The sequence below is a fragment of the Lytechinus pictus genome, chromosome 12 (assembly GCF_037042905.1).
Source record: "Lytechinus pictus isolate F3 Inbred chromosome 12, Lp3.0, whole genome shotgun sequence".
Lineage (NCBI taxonomy): Eukaryota > Metazoa > Echinodermata > Echinoidea > Temnopleuroida > Toxopneustidae > Lytechinus > Lytechinus pictus.
In genome coordinates, this window is record NC_087256.1 from 30,612,743 (window position 1) to 30,624,572 (window position 11,830).

General features: G+C 36.9%; 1 protein-coding gene across 1 annotated transcript in view; it reads left to right on the forward strand.

Annotated features, from left to right (window-relative positions):
- The window catches only part of LOC129272726 (MMS19 nucleotide excision repair protein homolog), a 35,788-nt gene extending 25,150 nt beyond the window's left edge, over window positions 1-10,638 (forward strand). The window contains exons 16-22 of the mRNA XM_064107535.1: window positions 739-937; window positions 2,237-2,346; window positions 2,905-3,142; window positions 3,992-4,242; window positions 6,938-6,997; window positions 8,248-8,348; window positions 8,872-10,638. Coding sequence (XP_063963605.1) covers window positions 739-937; window positions 2,237-2,346; window positions 2,905-3,142; window positions 3,992-4,242; window positions 6,938-6,997; window positions 8,248-8,348; window positions 8,872-8,902 — 990 coding nt within the window. The 3' untranslated portion in view covers window positions 8,903-10,638. The remainder of the gene's footprint in view (window positions 1-738; window positions 938-2,236; window positions 2,347-2,904; window positions 3,143-3,991; window positions 4,243-6,937; window positions 6,998-8,247; window positions 8,349-8,871) is intronic.
- Window positions 10,639-11,830: the final 1,192 nt, after the last annotated feature.

Sequence of the window (11,830 nt, forward strand, 5' to 3'; positions counted from 1 at the left end):
TAATCTACGCAGTTGCATTGGTAAATTTCACTGAATTCATATCTTTTTATTTTATATGAATTAATTATGCTAATTTATTCATGAAATCATACTTTTTGCTCTGATTCACTAAATGAAGCTCCTATAATGCTATTTTTTGGTGAAAATATTCTTTATAGCATTCCTAACAATTGTGAATGAAAAAAATTCTGGTACCAAGACCAATTTCTTATGTATTTTATTGTTTTTTAAATTTCTTATGTATTTCTTTGTTTTTTTTACTTTTTGTTTTTTTATTGTTTTTTCGATGGAAATTGTTCCAGACTTAATTCTGCTCATAAACAAGGCAATATTAATTAAGTTTAATCAGTAAAAGTAGAAATAATGATACATTTATGAATTTTGGCTAAATACACAATTTGCATTGGATTTGTACATGAAATCACGTTTATGAGCAATTTTGGGTCTTACATGCACTTACACAATGTTGCGTAATGTCGTAACCGCGTACCCGGGCGTCACAAATTTGGTCTCAAAATTTGCGAGAGACTTGAAAGTAAAAAGTCAGTGAGCGGCGAGGTCAAAAAATTTTGCGCAGCAGATATATTGCAAAAATTGTCGAGGGGGGGCCATTATGGCCCCCCGTGAGAATTAGGGTTAAAGCAAAGCTAATATGATGTGTCATCTGGAAATTTTGTGTTTCCTGATTTTTGTCGTTGTATTACTTTAAATTTGATTTAATATATGATTTGTTTATAGCCTCATGCACCAGGCCACCAGACACAGCTTGTCACAGTACTCCAACCGATAGTGTGTTCCCTGAGGAGAGAGATCCATATACCATCTTCCAAACAACTGATGTCAAGTCTACTTCACATATCAGCTCACAGTCCTGTGTGGTTGACCAGTACCTGGGCTACTAAGGCTTTAGCTGGAGTCATTAATAAGCACCAAGCAGGTTAGTCAGTTTGACCACTTTGAGTGACCACTGACTAATATATTGGGTCAAACACTAAATGGTATTGATGCCTTATTCGGAGTTTTTATTGTGTGCGTATGTCGCCGTGATAGAAATATAAGGATTATGAATATGGCTAAAATAAAAGAGCAGATATTAATGTATTTTCTTCATGCTTCAATAACTTTGTTAAATTCAATTTTTTTTTATTTTTTTACTGTAATGTGGATGTCATAAGTTGTGTCTGAAGATTTTCTGGACCCCTACTGATTGTTCCTGCTTTCCCTACTAAACTTAAAAAAAAGGAGAGTACATTTCTTCTATCTTACTATCCGTAAATTATCTTGCCTGTGCAGTTGGGTGCTAAATGAGGTTATTCCTCCCCATCATAATTGCTTTATAGGTCATGTCTTACAAAGAGTTGTGATTGATGCAGTCTCAACAATGAAAATCTGTCATTGTCATCAGGCGCGTATCCAGCATCAGATCCTACAAAGCATTTCATGGGCCCGATTGTCTGGGGACAATAGTTTCTCTGTTATGCTTGTGCATGGGCCCATACATTTCTTTGTCATAGTTGATGCTGGATACACTAGTGGTCATAATTCTTCAAATACAGGAATTACAACATCCATTTGGAAACGGGGGAACACAGATTTATCAAGAAAACGTTGCATGTAGGGGTATATAAATTGTAGTTAGAAAACACTTTGAACTGACATGTATTCAAGATGTTAGCATTACTGGAACTTGTTCTTGATTAGATCAATTGCAATTCTTTCGAAGACAGTATACAAATAATACTTGATGATTTTAAAGATGAAATGATCCATACAACGAGGCGTAGCCTCATTGAATGGATCATTTATTTCATCTTCACTGAATGAATTATTTTGTCCATTGCACGAATGATAAGAACATTCATTATTTGGTTATATGACACCTAAAAATAGATTCTTTTTCTTATGAAACTTATGATTTTTTTGATGCAAAATAATCATGTTCAATTATTGTTTATGCAGTATGAGCTCAGTCTGTTGATTGTCACATACATACAACATGCGCGCTGCAAACACAAATTGTTTTACCTGTGGAGCCTGCAGTCAGTGCGTGCGTGCAATGGACAAAATCATATGTATCCAAAATTGCACGATGAATGGATCCAAAATTGCATGGTTGATGACGTCATTGTAAAATGGGCTGAATGATCGATATCAAACAACCAATCAAATGCTAAGGATCTATCTAGGTGTCATATAATGCCATACATTAAACGTGCCCTTTTCTTGATTCCCTTAGGGTCAGATTCAGATGAAGTCTTAGTTGAAGCAGAGAGTCTTTTGGGTCGAGCAATATCTAGCATGGAAGAAGGATCAAGCAAAGAAAGAGCTCTAATGGCCTGGGTCTTGGTAAGTCAAAGTTTATTATTATTATTTATTGAGATATTGCGGCTCAGTGGATAAGCCTCAGGACTCTGAACCACAAGGTCCAGGGTTCCAATCCCACTATGACACTCGCATCATTTGGCAAGGCATTTAACTATATTTTCCACTCTCCACCCAGGTGTAGTAAATGGGTACCTGGTAGGAAGGAATTCCTTGAATTCTCAAGTGTCCGATCAGGGTAGCCATGCTAAAGCTGGGGTAATAGTATGCAGCGCTATATTGTATTAAGCACTATATGAATGTTGCATATTATTATTATTATTCTATTCTTCTGAAAACTTTTGGCTTTTTGTAATTCTATGACCATTGTTTATGAGATGTTTCTCAGTGAGTCCTTCGGCAAGGTGTCTATCTACATTTATCACTCTCCACCCATGGTGTAGTATATAAACACTCATCTGGTTTCAGCAGGCAGGCAACAGGCTTTATTAACTCCTATGTATTTAGTTGATTCTGAAGAATATGTCATCAAGGTTCCCTGCCTTTCTTACGTGATTCCATCCTTCTCATGCATCCCCACAGCTTACCAAGGCTCTTGTGATGCGTTCCCACCCCAAGGCAACCACATTCCTCACCACACTACTCAGACTTCTTGAAGATGAAGATCTTGGTGATCAGGTCCCTCAAACCCTTGGCATGCTCCTGGAAGACATGGAGGATGTACTGAGTGAGGACCTTCACTCAGACATCAAGATCATGTACAAACAGAGGGTCTTCCTGCAGGCTCTTCCATTCGTCATGGCTCTTTTTAAGAAAGATAGTAAGTTCTACACTTCTTAAGGCTTATCTCCTAATTCGGCAATTCATAATTTTGTATTCTTTCCTTTGTTCTTTCTATTTTTTGTGCTCTTATAATCATATTTATTAATTGTTACCTGTTATTATTTTTATTATTATTACATGATGTTGACATATTTGTAAATCATAAATAGACCCTGGTGGAGTGATAATGGATACAGTTCCATGACATAATGCTCCTGCGGCAATTGCTTCTTTTGGAAATGCACACATAAAGCCAAGCATAGATCAGAACTTCTTACCTTACCTTAACCTTAATCCTAATTCTCAAATGATTCTAAACAAAAAACCTATCGTAATCCTAGCCCTCACCTTATATCTTCAGAAATATTAGTGGAGGAGCAATTGTCGAATAAGCATAGTCTTGTTAATAATAGAAACATATATTACCTCTGTATTTGTTTGAAAGCTATACAAGTGTAAGATGGGATCGATTTCTGAAGTTTGTGATCAAGTTTTCAATAAGCTTTGTATGTTCTCAGAGGTGTTGTGGCTCAGCTAATAAGTCTATAGACTGCGAACCACAAAGTCCAGAGTTCAAATCCTACTGCATCACTCACTTCTTTTGGCAAGAGTTTGTCTTTATGTGCCACTCTCCATCCAGGTGTATTACAAAAACTTTGGTGGACATTTTGTTGGATTCTGTCAGAATTAACGATACCACTTTAAACCAATTGAATTTTTCTTTAAGCCGACTAAAAATTACGTTTACCAATAGTCAAGTGATTGTAATGAGAGGTGTTCATTTATACTGATTCAAGTGGATATGAATCCTCATAATGCCCAACTTTGTCATTCCTCTTCCTTACAGACCTGCAAACAAGAGCCATCACAGCCCTGTGCCATCTACTCCCCAGCATACCCCGCCCTGTCCTGCTGGCAGAGTTACCCCCCATCATACCCCGCCTTGTGCAGTCCCTTAGGGTGACGGACCCACGCCCCACCCTACCCATCTTGGACATCTTGGAGTCTCTACTTGGGGAAACACTGCCCTCATTGGTGGATCAGATTGATAACCTTATACCAACCCTCTTGGAGCTGAGTTCCTACCAAGCTTCTTTGGTGAGCTGAAATCTCATTCATTCTTATTGTTTCACTGTCAATCTCTCTATCCCACCGCTAATACCGTTCTTTCTTTCTCATTGTTTCACTATCATTCTGACAGTCAGCCTTGGTTATCCCACTGCTGCCACCATTAATTCTTTCTCATTGTTTCACTCTCGGACTTACAGTCAACCTTGGCTATCCCACTGCTGCCACCATTCATTCTTTCTTATTGTTTCACTGTCATACTTACTGCCAATCTTGTCTATCCCACCGCTGCCATCGTTCATTCTTTCTCATTGTTTCACTGTTGTACCTACAGTCAACCTTGTATCCCACTGCTGCCAACATTCATTTTTTCTTATTGTTTTACTGTCATACTTACAGTCAATCTTGTCTATCCCACCGCTGCCACCGTTAATTCTTTCTCATTGTTTCACTGTTGTACCTACAGTCAACCTTGTATCCCACTGCTGCCAACATTCATTCTTTCTTATTGTTTCACTGTCATACAGTCAACTTTGGTTATCCCACCTCTGCCACCGTTCTTTCTCATTGTTTCATTGTCATACTTACAGTCAACCTTGTCTTTCTCACCGCTGCCACCATTCATTCTTTCTCATTGTTTCACTGTCGTACTTACAGTCACCCTTGGTTATCACACTGCTGCCACCGTTCATTCTTTCTTATTATTTCATTGTCATACTTACAGTCAACCTTTTTTATCCAACCGCTGCCATTGTTCATTCTTTCTCATTGTTTCACTGTCGTACTTACAGTCACCCTTGGTTATCACACTGCTGCCACCATTCATTTCTTATTGTTTCACTGTCATACTTACAGTCAATCTTGCTATCCCACCGCTGCCACCGTTAATTCTTTCTCATTGTTTCACTGTTGTACCTACAGTCAACCTACAGTTAACCTTGCTGCCAACATTCATTCTTTCTTATTGTTTCACTGTTGTACCTACAGTCAACCTTGTATCCCACTGCTGCCAACATTCATTCTTTCTTATTGTTTCACTGTCATACAGTCAACTTTGGTTATCCCACCTCTGCCACCGTTCTTTCTCATTGTTTCGTTGTCATACTTACAGTCAACCTTGTAGCCCACTGCTGCCAACATTCATTTTTTCTTATTGTTTCACTGTCATACTTACAGTCAATCTTTCTATCCCACCGCTGCCACCGTTAATTCTTTCTCATTGTTTCACTGTTGTACCTACAGTCAACCTTGTATCCCACTGCTGCCAACATTCATTCTTTCTTATTGTTTCACTGTCATACAGTCAACTTTGGTTATCCCACCTCTGCCACCGTTCTTTCTCATTGTTTCATTGTCATACTTACAGTCAACCTTGGCTTTCTCACCGCTGCCACCATTCATTCTTTCTTATTGTTTCACTGCTGTACGTACAGTCACCCTTGGTTATCACACTGCTGCCACCGTTCATTCTTTCTTATTGTTTCATTGTCATACTTACAGTCAACCTTGTTTATCCCACCGCTGCCATCGTTCATTCTTTCTCATTGTTTCACTGTCGTACTTACAGTCACCCTTGGTTATCACACTGCTGCCACCATTCATTCTTTCTTATTGTTTCACTGTCATACTTACAGTCAATCTTGTTATCCCACCGCTGCCACCGTTAATTCTTTCTCATTGTTTCACTGTTGTACCTACAGTCAACCTTGTATCCCACTGCTGCCAACATTCATTCTTTCTTATTGTTTCACTGTTGTACCTACAGTCAACCTTGTATCCCACTGCTGCCAACATTCATTCTTTCTTATTGTTTCACTGTCATACAGTCAACTTTGGGTATCCCACCTCTGCCACCGTTCTTTCTCATTGTTTCATTGTCATACTTACAGTCAACCTTGTTTATCCCACCGCTGCCATCGTTCATTCTTTCTCATTGTTTCACTGTCGTACTTACAGTCACCCTTGGTTATCACACTGCTGCCACCATTCATTCTTTCTTATTGTTTCACTGTCATACTTACAGTCAATCTTTGTATCCCACCGCTGCCACCGTTAATTCTTTCTCATTGTTTCACTGTTGTACCTACAGTCAACCTTGTATCCCACTGCTGCCAACATTCATTCTTTCTTATTGTTTCACTGTTGTACCTACAGTCAACCTTGTATCCCACTGCTGCCAACATTCATTCTTTCTTATTGTTTCACTGTCATACAGTCAACTTTGGTTATCCCACCTCTGCCACCGTTCTTTCTCATTGTTTCATTGTCATACTTACAGTCAACCTTGTCTATCTCACCGCTGCCACCATTAATTCTTTCTCATTGTTTCACTCTCGGATTTACAGTCAATCTTGGTTATCCCACCGCTGCCACTATTCATTCTTATGGCTTCACTGTTGTACTTAGAGTCAACCTTGTCTATCTCACCGCTGCCACTATTCATTCTTATTACTTCACTGTCGTACTTAGAGTCAACCTTGGTTATCACACACCACTGTCACCATTGATTCTTATTGTTTCACTGTCAACTTTCTTTCGTTCTGATTGTTTCAATCTCATATTTACAGTCAACATGTCTAAGTCTAATAATCTGTTGCAATTGAAGATACTGCTTGGACTTGTTTCTGGAAAAATATAAATTGATGTAATGGTATGTGGATATTCTAACTATTTGCAGATACACACTGATTGATGCTGTTGCTTGATTTTTTTTTGTCTTTTATAGAAAGTACGCATAGCATCTCTAAAGTGTATTGGGGCTGTTACCTCTTTCCCACATCATATAGTGAGTATGATTTCGGTATTATCAAATGTAGGCTTAAAAAATAATACAAGTTGTAGTGGCAATCCAACATTGACTTTGAACATAATCAAATAAAATGACAACCTAAATGAAATATGTATCCCAAATGATTCCGATAGGAAATGTGTAATGCTGAGCAATGGACAAAATAGGCATTTTATTCCAGCCAAGTGCCAGGTCATTTTCCAAGCAATATTTTTACAATGTCCCATATTTGCTTATCTTCTTGTAAGATGCTCAGATTGATTATTTTTTAGCTTACATTTCATAATTTCACAGAGTTGGTTTAACGTTCATGAGCCAGAAATTAGATCAGGGTCATGTCTTACCAAACGTTAAAATTTATCCAATCAACCTCAACTCTATGGAAATCTATCAATGTCTTAATTTTGTTTCTACAGGCTATTTGCACAATGTCCTTTGTCAACAAAGAGAAGCACGCCAAATTTTGAAAATAAACAATGATTGTATGAATATATATCAGATCTAGACAATATTCTGAACAAACATGCATTTTAGATGTTGGCGTTGTTGGTTTTCCATACTTGTGGTTGATCGAATCAATCGCGACTCTTTATAAGACGGGAGCCTGATGTACTATGATGTGGTGACAGTTAATCCCATTGTTTGCTATAACTGCAAGTCATTGGCTTTAAATAAAATATATTTTGTTACTTTTTCAACTAACATCTGAAAACATTTCTGTTCAATTCTTCCGAATGTCTTTTAAACTTTCTAGAAAAGTGCTCTGAGCACTCTACAGAGTGGATTTGGTGTGATATTGATACATGAGTCTTAAAATCTCACACAAGAACAGTGTAGTCCAATAATATTATTATTAGCATTATTATTATTTGTAATAACATCTTTAAATGATTCAAATGTAGACTTGAATAGAATATTTGGTATCCAGGTAACTCTGCTTATGTCGACCTTCCATAAGTCGAATATACGCCTGAGTCCAATAAAATTTTTAGACCAGATGATTTAAAACGTGATATTTACCTCTTCTTAGTCACATTTCTCCTCAGCTGAACAGAATTCTGTGGTTCCAAATAATTCGACTCAGGCAGAGTTACTTGTATTTTGTTCAAACAAAATGTCTGATGATTACAAGTATTTGCTTCAGAAAAGTTGTAATAGCATAAATTTTCTTGATATGAGGAAAAAAAAGAAGATTCTTTTGTCAGAAGACCAGTCACATTTCTCCACTCTTGTTTTGTTTGTGATAGATTTATCCACATCAGGAGACAGTGGTCAGAGCATTAGCACCAAGGCTGGACGATAAGAAGAGACTGGTCAGACAGGAGGCCATCAAGGCACGAACAAAATGGTGAATATACCAATGGCCAAGGGGGGGGGGGAGCAATGTTTACAGGTGATCTGGTTTTAGGGTTTGTGGAAGGTACTCAGATACTCAGGTGATTTAGTCAATATTCAAGGTATTATTGTAGGATCTTTAGAGGAGACATTACTGGTCATCCAAATGGGATGATAATTTTTGAAGTGTCACACACTCGGGAATTGATTTTTGTCAGTATAGAAACCAAGGCCTTGAATGTTAGTAATAAGTAATACTGATGATAGGGTGACTCAGTATGTTTCCTGTGACATTTATGACAGGCATCCTCTTTACTTTGTGATGCGTGATTTGCTTTTGCACTTGTCAATATTTCATGCACATTCCATGCCTATTATGGATGCTCTTTGATACAAAAAGTATTTGAACTGTACAGTGTCCAATAAATGCCTTCATTCACTCAAACATAATTTCTCATTCATATTTCTCAGGATGATCGTTGCAAATGTGAATTTCTAATATATTGATGTTATTTGTTTTTTCCTCACCAATACAGGATTCTGCTGCAGCAAGACACAAAGAGATAATACAACATTGTATTGTACCATCTTTTGGTAAGACGTCAATCATGTTAAATGGGCACCCAGTAGGATTGTAAGCCTTTGCAGTTTATTCTTGCTGGAATGCTCCCCAGGGAGTGAAGAAAGTGCATACTTCTCTGTGGACAAGCCAGGATGCGATGACCAGGATACTAACATATTTGTGAAGTGCTTAGAGAAGTCATTCCGATGTATTAAGCACTATACAAAAGTGTGATATTTATATCATTTGTTTAAAGTGTTCGTTAGGCGGGAGTCTTACAGAAGTACAGCATGTATTCTTACTGAGGGTGATTGAGCTAGTGTTGTACCATAGGACACATGCCAGTTTTAATGATTAAGTCAATTATGTCAAAGAAAAGAGGTTGAAATAGGATCTACAGGGTATTCTGTATGACTGTGGGAATCATGCTTTTTGTCTCGCCTGAACAAAGTTCGGCAGAGACCTAGAAATCACTTTTCCTGTTGGTGGTCAGTAAGTCTGTTAAAAAATGTTCGTTTTTGTTCAACTTGCTTGTCTGTCTTTATTTTTGCATCAATTATGTTCATACTTGGTACATATGATCCTTGTGACCCCATGAGAATGATGGGGTCAAAGGTCACCTACATGTAGGGGTTAAAAGCTTGAATTATGTGAGGTCATGTTCATCCTTTTATTAAAGTTTTTGTTCAACTTGCTCTCTTTTCTTTATTTTAGCATCAATTATGTTCATATTTGGTTAAAATGATCCTTGGGTAAAGTGTTCTTGAGGATGATGAAGTTAAAGGTCATCTAGGGGTCAAAAGATCATATTGCGTAGTTTATTGATCACAAAATCAGGCGAGACTGATGATTCGTTAACCTCCTTAATGCCTTATAACTAATTTAGATAATCGAGGGTGCACCTAAATGTTCTTTCCTCATGGTTTTTTAAAGACTTTTCTCACTAAACACACATGCTCAAAACAATATCATGATGATCAAGTAACTTTTATTCTGGGACAAGTTATGAATTGATGCAGAGGTATGACATATCAGCCAAGGTCATTTCTTTCAGATGTTGACATATAAGGGCGGTCTCAGATTTGAATGATCATGTGTTACACAGATACACACATTTTACCATGATTCAAATCCGATCCTGGTTATTTTATCTGTTTCATCAAGACGAATTCAGGCAAATTGATAAAACAAACATGACTGGATGTGAAATCTTCCCTAGATTGGAGTCATAAAATCAAGTTATCAATTGCAATAAGAGTTGCAAGCAAATTCAACTCTTAACTTCAATCACAAGTAATGTATTAATACTATCAACAATTCCTCATCCAAACAAACAACCCAATATAATGTATGAATGAGTTGTTTCGTGTATGACTTGTCAAACAGTGCTTGCAATCCAAAAATGATATCCCTAGTTCATGCAAAGGGATTTAAGCAGTTAACAATGAAAGGGCTCTCCTGAAGCAGTCAAGAACCATATTTGTGTTTCTCTATTATGTATGTAAATTATAGATGTTATAAAAACTTTATGTTACATTACGGCTATATAGTTAAGTGTGTGTTTTATCATAATGATCAATATATCCAGTAATGATTATTTGAAATGCTATGAATCATGTGTCCAAATTATTGAGAGCTATAATACTGAATTACTTTTTGTTAAGCACTTTCACATTTAAATTCTCTTTTCTTTGCATATGTACTTTTTGGATACAAAATAAATTCATGAATATTAAGAACATATTTGGCCAATTAAGTGTGTTGTAGAAGCTGTGTTGAAAATCTAAAGCTATCTTATATTGTGTAAGCACAAGTCAAGGTGTTTGAGTTAATATGAGATGGGGATTTTGAGAAGGACTGAGAGAGTTATGATCAGAGTGATAAGTGATTTTGATAAAATCAAAATGGATCACGCATTATCAAATACATTTAATTGATATATACATACGCCAATAAAAATAGTTACTTCGTGAAATTATCTTTAATTAGGTGGTCTGTCTATGACAGATCACCTCTTATGTTTGTCCGAATTTTCTTTCTTTATTTTTTATTTCTTATTTTTATTTCCTCCATTTCTTGTGGACAGCAAATCTCAGAAAGTTCATATTCAATAATCATCAAAATATCACCACATATCAACATCAATAAGACCTCAATTCTGCAAGAATCTTAATGTCATGACGTCATCATGACGTCATCTAGACGCCATTTTGTAAAATCACATTATCAATCATATCTCCATTATCAATTATCAAAAATAAATCAAATTCACATGACATAAACTTCAGATCAAGGGTCATCAGGTCATGTCATCAAAGGTCACCTGAAGGTCACGACGCGCGCGTACGCGCGCGTCAAAATTTTAAAATGCTAAAAATCACTTTTTGACCAAAACAGTACGTTTTAGGTCATTTTAAGCATTTCAAAAAATTGCGCGTGCAAACGTATGCGCGCGCGTTTCCGCGCGTAACGCCTTGAATGCAACTCAGAAACACCGTTTTTTTTATTTCATTGCATTGATCATATAATTTTGAGCAATTTGATACCTTGATCAACCTTCTACGACCATTAATAAGGAAATTAACACCCGTTAAAGTTTGCAGCACGTGTGCGCGCGAGCTCTCACTATAGGCCATATATGGGCAAAAACATGCCTATAGAAAATCCGCTGTAGCTCTTCAGAACGCATGGGGACCCCCAATTTTTTTTTCATATTTTGATAGAGTATGAACTAGAGATATAATTTCATGTCTCATTTGACCCTCAATTATATTATGACGTCATCAAAATGGCGTCGGAATTCAAAAAATCCATTTTGCCTATTATGACGTCATTATAATTATGCAAATCTTGCTCTAACTCCGTGAATATTGGTCAATTTTCACCCAATTTTTGATATGTTGTAGCTTAGTTCTTACTCTTTCTGAGTTATT